Source organism: Capricornis sumatraensis, chromosome 17 (genome assembly GCF_032405125.1).
Source record: "Capricornis sumatraensis isolate serow.1 chromosome 17, serow.2, whole genome shotgun sequence".
NCBI classification, from domain to species: domain Eukaryota; kingdom Metazoa; phylum Chordata; class Mammalia; order Artiodactyla; family Bovidae; genus Capricornis; species Capricornis sumatraensis.
This window is the reverse complement of record NC_091085.1, coordinates 70,412,499-70,431,527: the sequence shown is the minus strand read 5'-3', so window position 1 is coordinate 70,431,527 and position 19,029 is coordinate 70,412,499. Positions and strand designations below refer to the sequence as shown.

Here is a 19,029-nt window from a genome sequence, read left to right as displayed (position 1 = left end):
GAGGCGACTCCACCTACCGCCGGCCGCGCCACCGCTCAGCCTCATCTTCTATTGGTCCGTGGCTCTCTCCCCAGGGCGGGACACTCCCAGGGAGTTGCTTCCCATTGGTCCAGGGAAGGATTTGGGCGGGGAAATCCGTGAGGACTTGGTGAACGGCAGCTATTGGCCAATGCTCAAGCCAATTGGTAAAGGGAACTCTTGGTTCGTACGCTCTGATTGGCTTGGCGGAAGGAAGAAGCCGCCTCACCTCGGGTACCCGCGAGCTCTGGTATGGAGTCTTGGAGCGGCTCGGCTTCGGGAGCAAGCACCTGAGGCGACAGGTGAGAGGTTGGGGTTGCGAGGCGAGGTGGCGCGAAGGCCGAGGCCGAGACCCAGAACGACCGCGGACTGGGCTCCCGGCCTCTCAGGCTGTTTCCTCAGCTCTGAGAATCCGTCCTCAGGAGCCGGCGACCTGGAAACTGACAGGATTTTGAATCTCGGACAAGCAGTAGGTCTCCTCACTTGGGGTCTGAGTTTCCCTCCCTGAGTTTCCCTCCCTGAGTTTCCCTCCGACCCTTTGCGACCCCATGGACTGTAGCCTGCCAGGCTCCTCTATCCATGGGATTCTCCAGGGAAGAACACTGGAGTGGGTAGCCAGTCCCTTCTCTGGGGGATCTTCCTGACCCAGGGATCGAACCCGGGTCTCTTGCATTCAGGCGGATTCCTTACCGTCTGAGCCATCAGGGTAGCTTTGCATTATTCATAAAAATCTAAAATGTGCACACGCACACCCAGCAAGTCACTTTCTAGGACTCTGTCTTGCAGAGATCCTGACTTAAGTGTGCAAAAAAAAAGGGGTGGGGAGGTGTAACAGCTGTTTATCTGCAACTTGTTTCTAATTGTGAAACGTTAGAAACAGCCTGAAAATGCCCAGGAAAAAAATTTCTTTCCAGTCCATAATTTCATTTAAATTTCTACCTTTAATAGTAGTACTAATAAAAGCTGGAACCAAAAACAGAGCTATCAGTAACTAACTGTGGTGTGCCAGACACTGCTAAGTGTTTTGCTTGCGTTATTTAGTTTAACTTTCTCAAAAACCATTAAAGTAAATAGTTACTGTCCCTGTGTAACTTTTAACGTTCGTGGCTATTTGATGGCTGTGTGGCTAGCTAAGATGACATCACTGGGGAGCAGTGGGTTCGAACCCAGATTTTTTGGTGTTATTGCTTGGAGAATCCCAGGGATGGTGGTGGGTGGTGGCCTGCCGTCTATGGGGTCACACAGAGTCGGACACGACTGAAGCGACTTAGCAGCAGCAGCAGGCTGACTGCTGCCCTGCACTGCTTTTGGGGCACACAGCAAGTGCTGAATGGTAGCTGCCTTTTTTGTTATAATGGGGTGCTTGAATTAGGGGTTCTCTGAGGTCTGGGGACCTTCCATCCTCTCTCTCTCTTTCCTTTTCAGGACTCCCAGGAGCCATGTTGTCAGAAGTCCTGCTGGTATCTGCTCCAGGGAAAGTCATTCTGCATGGAGAGCATGCCGTGGTCCACGGCAAGGTACGAGGCCCCCTGAACCTTTGAGGGTTGGGAACTGCTGCTCCTGGACACTAATCTTTTCTCTTTCTTAAATTTATTTTTGGCTGCTCTGGGTCTTCGTTGCTGCGTGAGGGCTTTCTCTAGTTGTAGCAAGTGCAGGCTTCTCCTTGCGGTGGCTTCTCTTGTTGTGGAGCACAGGCTGTAGGCAAGTTGGCTTCAGTAGTTGTGGTTCGTGGGCTTAATAGCTGCAGCTGTCAGGGTCCTGGAGCACAGGCTTTGTTGCTCCATAGCATGTGAGATCTTCCTGGAACAGAGATCAAACCTGTGTCTCCTGCATTGGCAGACAGATTCTTAACCGCTGGACCACCAGGGAAGTCCCCTGATGCTAATATATTTTTAAAAATAGTTTTTTTTATTTATTTGACTGTGCTGGGTCGCAGTTGCGGCATGTGGGATCTAGTTTCCTGACCAGGAACCAAACCCAGACCCCCTGCATTGGGAGCGTGGAGTCTTAGCCACTGGACCAGCAGGGAAGTCCGCTGATGCAATCTTGAAGAAGCTGAAAGAAAGGCTTGAGGCATAGCCTGCGAGATCAGAGAGGAGGTCAGTTTCTTCCCAGCTGGGCAAAGAAAAGGCAGGTGTTAGGCTCTCTGAAGGACTTCTCTGGCCCACCCAGTAAGATAGCAAGAAAATGACACAGAAAGCCATGTGGGCGTAATGAAGTCACTTAGGAAGTAAGCTTCAGTGGAGAAGAGATGAAGTTTAAGGGCTAAACTCTTGGGGAAAATGAATAGGATCATGCAAAGGAGTCTGAGACATGCATATTTCGTTTAATTCTTAAAACTGTCCTCATAGTTAAACTTTTATTGTCCTATTTTACAGTTGTGGAAGCTGAGGCTTAGGAGAGCGTTGGCAACTTGTTCAAGGTCCCGCACACCTCGGTAGAGCTAGGAGTGACCCTGTCTGCTTGAACCTAAAGCCGTGCTTTTTCTGCTCCTCCCTGCTGTCATTTTTCACATTCTTATATTAATCTTTGAAAACACGGTGATTAGGGAAGCCGTCCCTTGGTGTTGAGAAATTCTGAGTTTTACGTGGGAAGGGAAAAGATGTGTAGGTATTAACTCCTAATTGATTGGTAGCGGTTGTGCCTGTGAAGAAGGTGCCAAAGTTGATGAGAATTGTCTGCCAAGGGCACAGTTCAGAGTGGCCCATGAGCTAGTACCTAAGTCAGAAGCCATGCATGTTGCCAACGCCCCCCAGGCTAACTGCTGGTATTGTGCCCTTTGTTCTCTAGGTAGCACTAGCAGTGGCCTTGAACTTGAGAACATTCCTCCGGCTTCAGCCCCACAGCAATGGGAAAGTGGGCCTCAACTTACCAAACATTGGCGTCAGGAGGGCCTGGGATGTGGCCAGCCTTCAGCTGCTGGACACCAGCTTTCTGGGTAAGTGCAGGGAGCGAAACCAGGTGTGGGAAGAGGCTGGGCCCTGAAGAGAAGGGGAAGGAGGACAGCTGGGCTGTCATCCCAGGCTGTCCCTGAGGGAACCAAGGCACGGCACCCTGGGGGTGTCTTCCCTCCTGTCCCCCCTAAGAATAGCTTTACTTATTAATATATTAATTTATTTAAAATTTAAATTCTCCATGTGCTGGCCTTTCCCTTCCACCCAAGCAAATCTCCACCTTTCATATACGCTTGATGTACTTGTCCTGTTCTCACTAATTATGTTTTGGGAGAGGGCAATATTGGGGAAGTGATGTGGCCTTTAGTTTGTGTGTGTGTGTGTGTTTAATATTTTGTAGCAATTTTTAAATTACTGGGCAGTCTTTTAAAAATATATCTACATACTTATTTGGCTGCGCTGGGTTCTTAGTTGCAGCACACAGGATATCTAGTTGCCGCGTGCCGGGTCATTTAGTTGTGACACGTGAACTCTTACTTGCAGCCTGTGGGACCTAGTTCCCTGACCAAGGATCGAATCTGGGCCGCCTGGCCTGGGACCCTGGAATCTTAGCCATTAGACCACCAGGGAAGCCGCGTGGCCGTTAGTTATGATACTGTGCCATGGAGGTCAAACCCAGGCCTCTGATATATGTGTGTGTGTGTGCACACGTGTACATGCGTGTGTGTTTGAAAACTACTAGCAATTAAGCCCTTACTACATGCCAGGAGCAGCGCTAAGGGTTTTCTGTACCTTTTTTATTATCTCTGCGACAATCCTGGGAGGATACCCCTGTTACCTGTTTACCCCTCAGGGAAACTGAGGTGCAGACAGATTAAGTCCCCTACTCAAGGTCAGAAAACCAGTCTTTGGCACAGTCAGGACCCACCCAAGCCCAGGCCTGCCTGCCTCCCAAGCCTGCAGTCCACCGACAGCCTCGGCTATGGTGCTCGGGCCCTGAGCCCATGTCTCTCCAGATTCTGCCGCCTGGAATGGCTCCGTTTTTTTGTATTCTGGTGTCTGTAAAACCGCCGAGGCCTTCTCATCCACCTGCGTGCGTTTGTTTGCCTGTGTGACAGGGCACAGTGATGGCGCAGCGCTCACCGCGGAGCATGTGGAGAAGCTGAAGGAGGTGGCAGGCTTCCCCGAGGACTGTGTGGACCCTGAGCGTCTGGCCGTGCTGGCCTTCCTCTACTTGTACCTGTCTATCTGCCAGAGTCAGAGGTATGTGTGCCGCTGGGGCAGGAAGCGCTGGGGCGGCCTGCCCCCGAGATGGAGCTGAAGTGTTGGCCGCTAGACAGCACATGGGCTCCTTTCCAGGCTCTGAATACCCATCAGCTGTCCTTGCTGCGTTCCAGGCACCATACTGGTGGTGGTTTAGTTGGTTTTAGTCGCTTAGTTGTGTCCGACTCTTGCGACCTCATGGACTGTAGCCCTCCAGGCTCCTCTGTGCATGGGATTATCCAGGCAAAAATACTGGAGTGGGTTGCCATTTCCTTCTCCAGGGGATCTTCCTGACCCAGGAGTCGAACCCAGATTTCCCGCATTGGAGGCAGATTCTTTACTGACTGAGTTACAAGGGAAGTCCACCATGCTAGACCGTGTGTGTGTGTGTCTGTGTCTGTGTGTGTGTGTCTGTGTCTGTGTGTGTGTGTCTGTGTGTGTGTGTGGTCTGCTTTCAGTATTCACAGCAACCTCACGAGAAGGATACCCTCTCCATTTTGTTCAGGGAGAAACTGGGACCCAGAGAGTTAGAGACTCTCTGGGCCACATAGCTAGTTAGTAAATGTTGAGAGCTGGGAAGTCAATTCCGTTCTCTTCAGATCAACACCTGCCTTTTTAACTCACGCTGCCTCCTTTGGCCTTTCAGTTCAGCCGAACCAAAGCCAGAGTCCATTCTCGGATCTGCTGGGTGGCTTCTCTGTGCCATGGGCAGGGAGGCATGCTTGTGCCATGTCCCACGGGCTCCAAGGGAGCTCTGTGATTAGCAGAGTGAAGCCTTTGTTACGATAAGATCTGGGTTGTCTGCCCTTGGGGAAGCCAGCTCCTAGAGAGGGACATTCCTGGTTGAGATGGTGTCACGGGGTGATACAGGGCATGGGCTGCATGTGGCTGAGGGTCAAACAGTGTGGGTTCAAACCCTGGGTCACTTTCTAGCTTATATGAGGTTCTTAGCCTTCCCGAGCCTCAGTTTCCTCATCTGTAAAATGGGGGTGGTGCCAGCACCTACCTCCAAGAGGCCCTGTGGAGAGTCAGAGCTCTGCCGCCTGGTGTGTTTCAGAGCCCTGCCCAGCCTGGACGTCACTGTGTGGTCGGAGCTGCCTACCGGGGCTGGGCTGGGCTCCAGTGCCGCCTACTCCGTGTGTTTGGCAGCCGCCCTCCTGACCGCGTGCGAGGAGATCCCATACCCGCTGAAGGATGGGGAGGCTGCCGGCAGGTAATCAGGCCCTCCCCCTGCTCCTTGTCCCTCCTGGGCACGGCACCCCAAGCTGAGATCTGTCCCGTGGGCCCCTTACAGCTGGGCATGCTGAGGCGCAGGGTGGCCACACAGCCTGTGGTGGTGGAGTGGAATCTGGACCCGGTGGTCTGAATCTAGAACTTGAGCTCTCTGCCCCCCGCCACCTCATCCCGACCTTGCCTCCTTTGGGTTCAAATGCTGTGGTTTTTTAGAAAGAACTTGAGCCCAGATGTAGGGCAGTGGATCAGATGAGCCATCATGCTTGTCATCAGCTCACTGTGGGACCCTGACCAGCCCACCTTCCCCACTGGGAGCCTCACTAATACCCAGGGGCTCATTGCCAGGTCGCACCAAATGGTTATGACAAACAGCATGCTGAGAAGGAAACACAGAAGGAGCGTCTGTCTGGTCAGGACATCTCCCCTCTGGTTGATCTTCATGCCCACAAGGTTGTAGCGTTCTCACTGAGTCACTGAGGCTTGTCCCGACAGGGCTGTGGCTGTGCCGTTTCTGTTACTTGGGGAAACTTGAGAAACCGGCCCAAGCACGGATAAATGCAGTTTGTCCTGGGAGTCGGGAATGAGGCCGCAGCATCCAGCCTGGCAACTTCTTGCTGAGGCCTGTCCTGGGCCCTCATGGCTCCAGGGAGCCCTCTTGCTGGGGGGCTTCCAGTACCAGCCATGTGGGCCCAGCTGTGCTGTGGGGAGGCTGTGCTGCTTGCCAAGGCCCAAAGCTCAGTTTGGTCCCTGTGGCCACAGTGGGTCCCGGGGCTGTTGATAGGGTTCCCAGTCTGAATTCTCCAAGGCTGCTCTGAAGAGGTCATGTGCCGGGGTGTGGGGGCTGGTGGAGACGGCCTTGGGAAGCATCTGACAGGTAATGAGCGATTGCAGCTGCGGGGGGGCCATTTTTCAGGACTCGCAGTCACATTTGCCTGTTAACTCGCTTCTCTCTGGGTGGGGCTCTGTTTCTTCATCTGAAAAGGAGTGGCTGCACCTGATGAACTCGGGTGGGGGAGCTTCCAGCCTTGACACGTGCTGACTCCAGGGCAAGAGGGTGACGCAGGACAGAGGGGACAGGACCACCACTCAGTACCGCATGCTGATCGCTGATTGTAGCGCAGAGCAGTGAAGGCCAGGTGGCCTGGGCCCTCCAGACAGACATCTGCCCACGGACCGGCAGACCGGCTCCGCCTTTCAAAGGATAAGGGTGGCTGTGGGTGTGTGCACACATGTGCACGCCTGCAGGTATCCAAGTATGCGTGTGGTCTTTCCTGTCCTGCTTCTTTCCACCTGGTTCCCCCACCTCCCGTGAAGACCACCGCTGCTTCTGAGAACCTGTAGGGAGAGCAGACCTGGGCCCCCTCCCGCCCCGCCCTGCGCCCAGCAGCTCCCGATCAGAAGAAAGAGTCAAGTTTCCTGAGGGGACCGGACCCCAGGCCACGTTCAGGTGCCCCTTCCCCACCTCGCTCCCGGCTCATCTGTGGCCCTGGAAAGGGCCAGCTCTTGTCCAGTCCCAGGCACGGCACAGGCTGCACAGCCTCAGGCTGGACTTCTTTGCCCCCACCTCCTGCCTCCCTGACCACCCACCCTGTCCCTCAGGCCCCCCACCCCTTTCAGAATGGGGTGCACTTTGTCCAGTCGGCATTGCACTTCTCGGAGGCTATAGTTAAATACCGGTGACTTCCTGACATCCATTCTGCATTAGACTCCAAGGCTGCAGGCACTCAAGGACCACGTCTGTGTGTGGTTAGTCACAGGTGTGTAGTAGATGCTCAATGTATATTGAACAAGTGAGCAAGTGAGTCTCGTCGGCACCCCAAAGGTCAGTAGTTACGAGCTCAGGCTCCGATGAGCAGATGTGGTTCCGATGGCACCGGGAGTGGCACCGTGGTCTTGGGGATGCTGTTTCACCCGTCAGAGCCTCAGTGTCCTCTTCTGTAAGAAAGGGAGTGGTGACTGTGGTGACCTCCCTGAGGGGTTATTGTGAGGATTAGGGAGAGCCTGTGACACAGTAGCTCTGAGCAGTGTTGACTGTTAGTCAGAGTTTCACAACCACTGGGTGAGTCTCAGGTCCATAAGATCCTCCTCTGATCCTTGAGGAAAGAGGCTCAGAGAAGGTAATTGACTTGCCCAAGGTGCCAAAGCAAAGGAGTGTGTGGACCGGGCTTGGAGTGACTCCAGGACAGACACCCCAGGTGGAATACACACCGTTCACTGGGCGTTTTGCAGAGCACCAGTGTGCTTTTCCATCCCACGACGTCCTCTGTGATTTGACACCTTTATCCCTGTTTCCCGAAGGAGGACACTGAGGGTCAGAGGTGACGCGGCTGCTCAGGGATGCCCAGTGAGACGGCGGCAGGATGGGTTCAGACCAGCTCCCTGCTTAGTCCACAGCTCAGTTGCCCAACGCCCAGCAACTTCTGTTGGGTCTCGGGGCAGGGACTGGACAGAGGGGAAACAAGAGCTGAGAGAGAGGGCGGGGCAGTGGGGCTGAGCACGTGTCCTCTTGTGGTCCTTGCAGGTTTTCAAGTGATACTCACTGTCATAGTGAGTCCACACCCCTTCTGGGGAGGAATTCAGAGAGGTCTGGGGCTAACGGGCCCACATGCCTGCTGAGCCTGTGCGGAGGCAGGAGTTACGTTCCTCCAGAGGGGGAGAGTGGGCTTAGAGAGGGCAGGCAAGGGGCCCAGAGTCCTTGAGCTCAGGAGAGGCAAAGCAGAGCCCCATGAACCCCAAGCCTCGAGTCTCTCTGCTGCACTGGGCAGGAGCGCTCTTCAGGGCCGGCTTAGCCGGGGAGGCTCAGAGCTGTCTGTCTGTCTTTTCTCAGTTTTGGGGCCCAAACCACTTCGCCTTTTGGTCTCCAGCAAGCCCCACCTGTGACCCCAGTCCTCTGCTGCCCTCAGTGACCCCCAGCTCCCCATTCACCACTGTGGATGTTAAAAACAAATCTCTGTGTCTCCTTCAGGTGGACCGAGGAGAACTTGGAGTTAATTAACAAGTGGGCCTTCCAGGGGGAGAGGGTGATTCACGGGAACCCGTCCGGAGTGGACAATGCTGTCAGCACCTGGGGTAGGTGCTGCTTGGGGCCCGCGTGCTCAGTTTTTATTCTTTTAGAAATTCTCCTGACAGGCGTAGCTGCCCAGACTCTGTGGATTTGGGATGAACATAAGAGTCCATGCGTTCTGAGGAGGATATCATTTTCCTGATAGGAGGGGGACGGGGAACCTCAGGATTTTCCACCTTCCCGATCCAAATTTCTAGGGGTGGGCCAGGGCCTGGGAAGAGCTGTGGTTTCAGTGAGACCCCCACCCCCGGGGATCCAGAGGGTGCAGCTGCGGAACCACTGCCATGGGGGCTGCAGACCACATGAGCCAGGCTCCCCTCTGGGGAGGACGCCTGCTCACTGCAGCTGGAAGCCCTCTGGCCCCACCTCCACCGCATCACCGTGCGGCCTGTCCAGGGAAGCCTGGACAGAAGGAAGGGATCCCCGGCCCTGAGCACGGAGCACCTCCACGCCCTCCTGGGCCTTTGGTCCTTGAAGCTGAGATGCCTCGTTACGGGGCTGAGTCTGTTATGGTGACACTCTCCCCCACCCCAATCCCACCCCTTTCCCAGGAGGCCCAGATACAGAGCTTTTCCTGCGACTTTAACCCACCCATTCTTCTCTTTAGGAGGAGCACTCCGATACCAGCAAGGGAAGATTTCATCTTTAAAGAGGTAATTCTAGGGGAGCCGCAGCTTCTGCGTCTGGTGGGCGACGGGGAGCCCCATTTCTTTGTGAAGGAACCCGGGGCAGGTGCCCCTGGGCATTCCCCTCCCCAATGTGGCCCCAGAGGCCGTGGGCATGAGGAAGCCTGCTCTTCCCTCTCCACTTTGGCTCTGAAGTTGCCGAGCGATCAGAGGGGGTGGTCAGGTGAGGCTGGGCCATTCCCCTTCCAGAATGCGGCTGTTCCCCCAGACCCTCCTTCAGTTACCAGTTCACCATCCATCCGTGTAGTGAACAAGAAGTGATTCCTTCTTGGGTCTAGCTGACCCTACCCTAGGACCCTCGGTATAAAAATGGATCTCAGACGTAGTTCTGGGTGGTTAGAGACAGACGTGCACACTTGGGCCACCAAAAGATGCCGTGGCAGTTGCTGTAGTGACGGCACCATGTCTGAGCAGGACTGGAGCCCCCAGGAGGCTCGTGGCAGGCCGAGGGGACGGATGCTCGGTAACTCTCAGCCTGCTGTCGATTTCCTTCCTTCCTCCTTCCAGAGGCACTGGAATCGCAGATGTGTGTATTAAATTCCAGTGTCGTCTGCTCTGTTTGCTTTCAGCGTGGGACCGGCAGGGGCAAGGCGTGAGCCTGCGGCCAGAGGAGCAGGTGCCTCCTGGCTGTCCTGAGGCCTCCCTCATCAAAGGGAGGCGGCAGAATGATGGTTGTCCCAGGGCACTCTGCTGCCTTGTGGGGGCGTTTCCACACGCTAAGGGTCCCGGGGCCTGCTCTCACCTTCTGCACCCAGAATGGTCTTCTTGGCGGCCAGACGGCAGGTCCCGGACCTCTGCTGCCTCCAGTCAGGCTGCTGCATTTGGGGCTCAGGGGCCTGGCAGGCCATGGTGTGAACCCCTTCTCTCTACACCTGTAGCTTCTTCTCACCCCTGCTTTGTCAGCTTCCAGAGGCCAGACCTGCCTTTCTGAGGCTCCAGGTCAGCATTCCTTTAGCCTCAGCACTGTGGGCATTTGGGGCTAGAGAATTCCTTGTGGGTGGACCCGTCCTGGGCAGCGAGGGATGTTGAGTAGCTTCCCTGGGCTCTACCCACGAGAGGCCTGTAGCCCCTCCCCCGTCTTCAGTGCAGCAACCAAAGATAGCTCCAGATGTTGTCACACAGCCCCTGGAGCGCAAGTCCCCCGAGTGACAACCCCTGCACCACACAGAGGAGGGAGCAGGGCCATTCAGAAGGGTGGAGTAGCTTCCTCTGGCTGCTTATGGAAGCGATGAGGGGGAGAGAATGGGAGGTCTGGCCCTCAACGGTCGGTGGCTCTGCCGGGTGGCCTGAACCCGCATGCAGTGAGATCAGGAGCAAGGGTGGGAGGCTGAGTGTCTGGGCCCGGTCCGCCCGCAGCCCACGGTCTCTCAGAGGAGACAGTCGTGATGTTGATCTGAAACAAAGGTGTTCTTAGGGCTCTAAGTTGTTGGGGCTGACAGCAGGGAGGTCACCATCGGGCTGCAGATCTGGGGAGTCCTTCACGGGGCAGGGGCAGGTCTCTTTCCTGCGAGCCTGTTGTATCCTAAGCCCTGAGCTGGGCCCTGGGCACAGAAGACCAGTGCAGATGTGGCCGAGCAGGTGATTAAGAGTGAGCAATGGAGGGTCTCCCAGGCACAGGAGATGGGGGAGAGGCCCAAAAGTGTGTGCAGTTGCGGAGGGGCAGGGGGCAGCAGGTGCTCTGAGGTCCCAGGGTCCAGTTGGAGCCTGGCTCTGCCGTTTCCCTGCTGTGGGCGCTTAGGTGAGTCACTTCCCCCAAGGCCTCTGTCTTCTCATTTATAGAATGGGACTCCTAGGCATGGGAGTCCATGGCAGAAATGGTTATCTGCCAGGTGCTTTTTACTCTTTCCTGATGAAATTCATCCATCCAGTCCATAAGTATCTCTGAACAACTACTGGGTGCTGAGGTCTCAGCAGGGAACCCAAAGTCCCACCTTCATGGAGCCCCCACTTTGTGGGAGGAGACAATCCCTGGACAGTTGTCTCTGTAAGGGCACAGCAGGCCATCCCCATGGCCTTAGTACACAGGAGAATGATGACTGGGGTGTGAAGGAGCAACTGGAGCCCTCTGCCTGGATGGCATCTGAGCAGAGTGCCAAGGCCGGGGGCAGGTCCCTGGCAGCAGAGATGCATGTGCAAAGGCCCTGAGGCAGGAGTGGGGCTGAAGTGTTGAACAGTAGCTAGGAGGCCAGGGTGGGTGAGTGGAGTGAGTGCCAGTGAGATGAGCTTGGCGATGTCACCCAGCCCAGATCACACAGCACTTAGAGGATGTGGCCTGGGGGTGGTCACTGGATGTCACAGGAGTCCTGAGTTTTGTGGGGCTGGCAGGGCTGGCAGGAGGCCTGTTTGCAAAGAACTTTATTTAAGAGAGATGAAGACATGATACCCAGACTCCTCCCACTCCGATAGATGGGGACACAAAGCAAGTGACCGACCTTCGTCACTGGCTGCAGGGCGCCACGGTGAGCAGATGGCAGGTTCTCTGAGAAGCCGGGAGGCCAGACTCCACATTAATCCTGCCCGTGGCTTAAGGAGAAGCCCTTTACCCCCAAACCACGCATGGTGCTTCACAATTAAAAAAAAAATGCATTGTTTGCCAAGTGGATCAAGACGCAGCCTCCCAGAACGCCGCCCTTTTGAGGAATGGCTTCTCTTTAAAGGGAAGAGAAAAGCCAAATAGAATGTTCATCTTTGGTAAAGTTAAAAAAAAAGAAAGCCAGCCTCCAAGGCTGAGAATCAATATTAATTTCATGGGCTTATGGGCGGTGAGATCAAGCCGGTTTCTGGCAGCCTTTCCCAGCCCTGCTGGACTTTACAGTCTCGATCAGTGAAAAGAAAAGCAAGTAAAGGTATCAGGGGCCTGTCTGTCTGCAGCTGTGTCCGGCCAAAGCTCATTCAGGTCCTCCACCCCTGTCCCCAGCCTCAGGGCTGTGTTCTGAAAGGCATACGAGATGACAAGAAACAGTGGCTTAAGTCCCCAGAGACAGCCAACCACAAGGACCACTGGGGCTGTGGTTTTAGGAGGGATTATAGAGCCCAGAGGGCAGGTGAGGTGGTGCTGGCAGGCCAGCTGGGCGTGGCCGCCCCGGGGCATCCGCTTTCCTACCTGGGCGTGACTGACTCCTGACCACACCTGGGGTCCTGCCAGGTCTGGGCACCAATGAGGCAGGGCACAAACAGGCTCAGGACACTGGGACCTGACTCTGCCCACCTGTGACTCATCCCTGGTCCCGGGGCTTTTTGATTCTCCAGCACCCTCCCCTCCAGCTCCCTGGGGTGGCCCACAGGACAGAGCCTCAGCCCCTTCTTGTACCCTTGGTGGTGGCGCCTTTGAACTTCTAACTCCACACATGCCGGGCCCTCTGTCTGCACATTCATTCGAGGTTGAAACGGCTGAATGGAGAGTGAGTCACAAGCCAAAGGAAAACAACTGTCTGCCCAGGGGCCAAAGCGGGGATGCAGCTGTGGGCACCCGCAACTGGGCATCAGGAACCCTGCTTCCCAGACCTGTCTCTAGCTTACCTCCCCAGGCCTCCGCTTCCTGCCCTGGGTCAGGGTGGGGTGGAGTCCAGGGGGGGCCCCAGCCCTGGCCCAGCTGCCCCATCCTGGGCTCACCTTGGACCCTCTTTGCCCCGCAGGCCACCGGCTCTGAAGATCCTGCTGATCAACACCAAAGTGCCTCGCAGCACCAAGGCCCTGGTGGCCAACGTCAGGAGCCGGCTGCTGAAGGTGCTGCTAGTTCCACTCCCGGGAGTGTTCCTGGTGGGGCCACGACACTCACGTTTGGGTGTCCGAGCCCTCCCTCTGCCTCCTGGGTTAGTGGGGGGAAGGGGCAGGGGGAGCAGGAACTTGGGGAGGCTCCGTGCATCCACAGCCCAGCAAGGAGGCAGGACAGGAATCCTTAAACAGCCTGCCTTGGCAGTGAGACCCTCCTTTCTGCTTGGGTCCGTGGTGGCCGGGCAAGGCAGGGACCAGGCCCAAAGGAGAGGGGTTCCATCAGAGGATGGGTGTGGGCTGTGGGGACACCTTCCCCCTCCACCAGGTGTCTGCTGACCCCTAGGCCTCACGGGCCCTCGCTTCCTTTCCCTGCAGTTCCCGGAGATCGTGGCCCCTCTCCTGACCTCCATAGACGCCATCTCCCTGGAGTGTGAGCGGGTGCTGGGGGAGATGGCGGCGGCCCCCACCCTGGAGCACTACCTCGTGCTGGAGGTAAGAGCCCACCTGCAGGCTCAGGGTCCCCCACCCACGGCAGTGTCCCAGGCAGGGGCTCCCCGTCTGTGCTTGGAATCCCCGGGAGCCAACGCACAAAGCCTGGGCCTGGAGCCTGTGTACACACCCATGAACAAGTGGGTCTTCTCTTGAAGCTCTTCCCAAGTGATTGGGAGCAGTCAAGGGAACCCAGACAGCCCTGAGCGTGGTATCTAGTGTGTGATAAGTGCAGTAGGACAGGTTTGGGGTCGTGCGTGTAAGGACACAGTCCCCCATAATTCCAGGAGCGATTTCTCCCCTGGCCACTTCTTTCCTGCTCTGTTTGCTACGTACATCTAGTTAGTACTAAATACATCAAGTTCATGCAGTAGCTGTCTCTCACTCAGTGTGCTGTGGATCAGACATGGTCAAATCTTTAATCCATGCTCCAGCCCCAACCCTTTGCCTAATTCTAGCTTAGCAGTTGAGACCTTGGGATTTCATCAGGCCCACATCTGAATCCTGGCCTCACTGGAGTGTCTTAAGAATGAAGTGAGATCCCACGGGCGACACAGGAGCACAGTGCCCGATGAGCCACCAGCTCAGCCAGAGGGCGCGGGCTCATTCCCAGACCTGGCCCATCTGGCCCAGTGACTGTGGACTGGCATTAAAAAGCCACCTGGCTTCCATGGAAGAACCAGAGGATCCGGCAGGCCCGGCCAACATGGCTGTGCAGCAGCGGGTCCGCCGGAGGTGCCCAGGGCGCCACCCCGAGAGAGGCCCTGGGGTCTCCGTTTCTCCGCATTCCCCAGCACCTCCTGATCATCGCCCACAGCCGCTGTACCCCCTGCCTGGGGCCTTCCCGTCCTGCTGTAGGCGCTGAGTCTGCAGCCCCTGTCATGAGTGGGAGCTGGTACTCTGCAGGTCTCTTCACAGATGATTCCTCACTTAATCCTCCAGCAACCTACCTGTGAAGTGGGTATGTTGCCACCCTGTTACAGATGTAAACACCAAGACCTAAAGAGAATGACTTTCTCTGAGGTGTTTCAACAAGTGAGTGGCTGAGCTGGGAGTCACTGACTTGTTTGTGTATTCTTTAGTCAGCTTTTCTTTTCTTTGGTATCACTGCACAGCTTGCAGGATCTTAGTTCCCTGACCAGGGACTGAACCTCGTCCAGGGCACTGAAAGCACCAAATCCTAACCACTGGACCACCAGGGAATCTGCCCACCAAAATTTTTAAGAAGTGTATACTCCAGGCTCGGTGCAGGGACTCCATCTAATTCATTTCCAGGCTTTTGCCCTCATTCCCCCAGCCATCTCCCTCCATCCCTCCAGCCTTTTCCCTCTGGTTCTCAATTCGTTTCACGTAGAAAGGAAGGGAACACAGTCCTCCCGAGGAGGAAATTAATAATGATGGAGTGCTGCCTAAAATACACCCCGTTGAGCCCCTGGAGAATGCCTCGGAACAGCACGTCGATTATACAGTGTGTATATTTTTGGCTGCGGCAGCCGCTGAAATGTGCAGCTTGCCTCCCGGACAGCTCTGCACTCAACGCCAGCAAGCTGTTCTCCTGTGTCACAGCCTGTCATCCGATCCTTGACAGACTTTGGATTAGAATGTGACAGGTGTCTGGAACCTGCCTTGGCAACATGACACCTGGTGCTCAGGCACTGAGAGAGGCCCCAGAAGTTTCCCCTCCCCTCCAGCCCCCAGGACCGGTGAAAGACACCCAGGGCTGCCACCGGGCCATCACCTGTGTCTGCTTGTTTGTCACAAGTGCTGGGGTGCGGGAGGCAGGCTGCCGGGGAGAGGCAGACACGACCCTGCCCGACGGCCCCAGGCAGGAGAACCAGGTGGGCCTTGGCACACAGCCCCATAACGGGCATCCTCCCGGAACCCCGGGGTGGAGCTGTGCGCTGTGCAGCCGCACACAGCAAGGAGAGGGTGACGACAGGGAGGCCAGGGGTGCTCCCAGAGGCGAGAGACGCACGCGTCACACCAGGCAGAGCCAGCTTCTGGTGCCGGCTCAGCCCTGACAAGCTCAGCAGCCTTAAGTACACCACTCTCCCCTCTGAGCCTCAGTTTTCCCCTTTGAAAAATGGGGATACTGGAAATGCAGCATAAAAGTACTAACAGCAGCTGACATTTGCCGAGTACTTACCTTGTGCCAGGCTTCATGGGAAGGATGCCTAATTCCATCCTCCTGGCAGCAAGGCAGATACTCTTAGAATCCCTGTTTCACAAGGGGGAGCCTGGGGGCTTTCCAGGTAGGACAGTGATAAAGAATCCACCTGCCAATGCAGGAGACTCAAGAAACTCAGGTTCAATCCCAGGATGATCCCCTGGAGGAGGAAATGGCAATCCACTCCAGTATTCTTGCCTGGGGAATCCCATGGACAGAGGAGCCTGGAGGGCTACAGTCCACAGGGTCGCAAGGAGTTGGATACAACTCAGCACACAGCACACAAACTGAAGCTCAGCTGAAAGACCTCATTCCAAGACATGCAATGAAGAAGTGTCCAAGCCGGAATGCAAACCCAGGCTCACCTGCCTTCAGATCCCATGTTCATAACTGCCCGACAGCAGGGAATGGAGCTCATTCTTAGAGCCCCAGCATCTAACAAGGTGCCTGGCATTTTGATGGGATTTCCTGACACCACTGGAGTAAATGAAATATAAATAGGGAATGCCTGGGCAGCGGAGACTGTAAGCTTTTTTATTCCATCAACCTGCCTCTTTTTTGATCTGCAGGAGAGCAGAAATTTTATTATCCATAATAAGAGAAATCTGAACATTGAGCAATTCTGCCAACTCTTGACTTAGTTAGAACTATACACACCCATTCTTCTGAAAGTCGGTTCCTGAGGAAGCAGTAGGATAGCATATTACTTGAGACTTCTTCCGCAAATGCCCCAAATCCATCTCAACCAGGCTTTAACAGAAAAGGCATTTACTGGCTTCTAAATGAGACGGCCAGAGGAGACAGCTTCAGGCATAGCTGGATCCAGGGGCCAGGACAACCTAGTCTGAAATGTCTCTCCGTCTTCAGTGTTATCTCTGAGAACATATGCAGGGAACATAACTCCAGGGGCGTGTCTCTGAGGTTGGCCAGTTTCAGCAGCTCCAGTGGAAAGAGGCAGAGTAAACCGTGGGAGGGCTCTCATTGACCAGTCCCCATGGCCAGACCCTTCCACGGCCAGACCTGGGACGTGCTCACCGACAGCTCCATCCCAGCCCCACTGGGAGTCCTGCAGGAAGGAGAGGGTCTCTTTTATCAGTGGAGGACAGCGTGCTGGGCAGTCAAAGCCTTTTGACGTCTCAAACCAGCGGCTGTCAGATGGATGGGGCGGGCCCAGGACCTCAGCCTCAGGCAGGCCAAGCTGGAACAGAGAACTTTCTCCCCAGGAGCTCATTGACATGAACCAGCACCATCTGAATGCCCTCGGTGTGGGCCATGCCTCGCTGGACCGGCTGTGCCAGGTGACCACGGCCCACGGACTGCACAGCAAGCTCACTGGCGCGGGTGGCGGGGGCTGTGGCATCACGCTCCTCAGGCCAGGTACCCAGGGGGCGGGCAGGGTTGCCAGCCTGGACTCGCACAAAGTGTCCACACAGGCAGTTCCTGGGGGAGGAGGAAGCCTGTGAACAGTCTCACCTCTGCTGTGTGGCCTTAGTCAAGAGAATTAACTGCTCTGGGCCTACATAACATCTAGTTTATGTAAAATCGTTGCCTAGATTCAAGGAGGTGAAACATGCAGAGAGCCTGGCACAGGGCTTGTTCCTCCCATCTCCTTACCTGCCAAGCTAAGCACAAGCTTGAGAAATAACCAAGGCATTGTCACATCTACCGTCACCGCCACCACTACCGGCCTTGCATCCCCTTCTGTCTCCTGATGTGGCCAGGACGGGAATGACCTTGCTACAAGAGAAACATGTCTCTATCCTCTCTGGCCTTTGGGGAAAGAGCAGGGCTGAGGAGCGGGCTTACAGCAGCACGCCCTGTGCTGGGGCGTTGAGTCACCGCTGCTTTCGGTCGGCTTCCTTCCCGTCTCTTCCTTTTCTCGTCCTGCTTTCCCCCTTGCTTTGCTGTAAGCCCACAGCGGACCCCTTACCCTCAGTAGGACTCCCAGGCCTCAAGGACTTGCCGCATCCCAACTTTGGCTGACCACAGCCGTGAGGCCTAGTTCGGGGCAGTGACGATAGTGGGAGAATATTCCTGGTGAGTGTGCGGTGCACTGGGCCAGGCCCTCCAGCTGTAGTAGCCCATGTCAGCCTCTCCGTAAGCCTTGAAGGGCAGGTCTCATTGTCAGCCCCAACCCCAGAGGAGAAGATGAGGCTCAGAGAGGGGACATCATTTGAGGCCCCACGGCCAGGTTCCACATGACTCGGGGGTCCATAACCTTCCCGTGGAGGATGCCAGGCTTGGCATTCCAACAGGAAGACCAGTCCCCTGCCTGTGCCGCAAGCAGGGCTGAACGCTCTCCAAGAGGGAATGTTCCCCGAGGGAGCTGATGGTTGGAGTGACCTGCTGCCCTTCCTCCCCACAGATCTGGAGCGGCCGGAGGTAGAGGCCATGAAGCGGGCGCTGAGCGGCTGTGGCTTTGACTGCTGGGAAACCAGCATTGGTGCCCCAGGTGTGTCTGTCCACACGGCCACCTCCCTGGACGTCTCTGTCCAGCAAGGCCTGGACAGCCTCTGAGAGGAGCCCACACAGCAGCAGTCCCACCATGAAGCCCCCTCCCAGATTATTCCAGGCTCTGGAGTTGGCTTCTGTGCTGGCCAGTGGGCACCCAGCTCCTGACGCCGACGGGAGGCCCCCAGCCCCTCTGTGACACCCCTCCCGCCAGCCATGCCCCGCGTTCCACACCGTGAGCCAGGCTGCCTGGAAGCCATATTCTGTGTTCTACAACATTCTCGAGCCAGCCCATCAGTGGGGTGTATGTGGTCGTCTGAGACAAGAGGGCCTCTTTCCCGGCCTCCCAGAAGCCTCCACGGACCCACAGACTCCCTGCCTGAGCTGCTTGGATGCCACGTGCAGGGGTCTGGTCCCCGGAGCAGTGGACCTTCTCCCTCCCTCCGCTTCTGTACTCCTGCCTGTCTGTCTCACCCCCGCCAGAAAGCCCTCCTGGGGTATTCGGGTGATGGTCTTTGCCTGCTGCCTTCCATGTGGCCTGAGGGTTGGCCGAAGGCAGGGTCGATGTGCAGTACCTTTTGGTCTGTATCTGAAGGGGTTTCAGAAAAGATGGCAAAGGGGAAATAAAAAGATCTTGAGTAAACAGTGCTTCACTCACTTCTTTCCATGTCTAGAAAGATGGGAGGGTCTGGTAGTCTCCATTGCCCATACCTGCCCCCTCTCTCCTATCCCTTCTCCAGCCACTTTCTTAGTGGAAAGAAGGACTTTGGGTCATTTGGTTGTCTGTGTCCATGGGATAGGGCAGGGTTTCTCCAGATGGCCCTGGTGGACAGGATGGATGCCCAAACATCAAACAGCCCGTCAGCACAGCTTCAGCTCGCTTTTCTAGAAAGGGGGATCTTAAACTTGCTAGCTCAGGAGGAACTTCCTAACTCATATACTTAGAGCTGATTCACATTGTTGTATAGCAGAAACTAACAACATGGCAAAGCAATTATACTCCAGTTAAAAAGCAGAGACATGACATTACCAACAAAGGTCCCTCTAGTC

General features: G+C 55.8%; 1 protein-coding gene across 1 annotated transcript; it reads left to right on the top strand.

The window, feature by feature from the left end:
- The first annotated feature begins 277 nt into the window (after window positions 1–277).
- On the top strand, window positions 278–18,597 carry MVK (mevalonate kinase). The gene is given in 12 exon segments (XM_068989798.1): window positions 278–320; window positions 1,444–1,535; window positions 2,809–2,956; window positions 4,031–4,175; window positions 5,233–5,388; window positions 8,374–8,477; window positions 9,080–9,125; window positions 12,794–12,884; window positions 13,248–13,364; window positions 16,752–16,905; window positions 17,894–17,991; window positions 17,993–18,597. Coding segments are annotated over 11 exon segments (1,323 nt in total). The 5' UTR covers window positions 278–320; window positions 1,444–1,457; the 3' UTR covers window positions 18,179–18,597.
- Window positions 18,598–19,029: the final 432 nt, after the last annotated feature.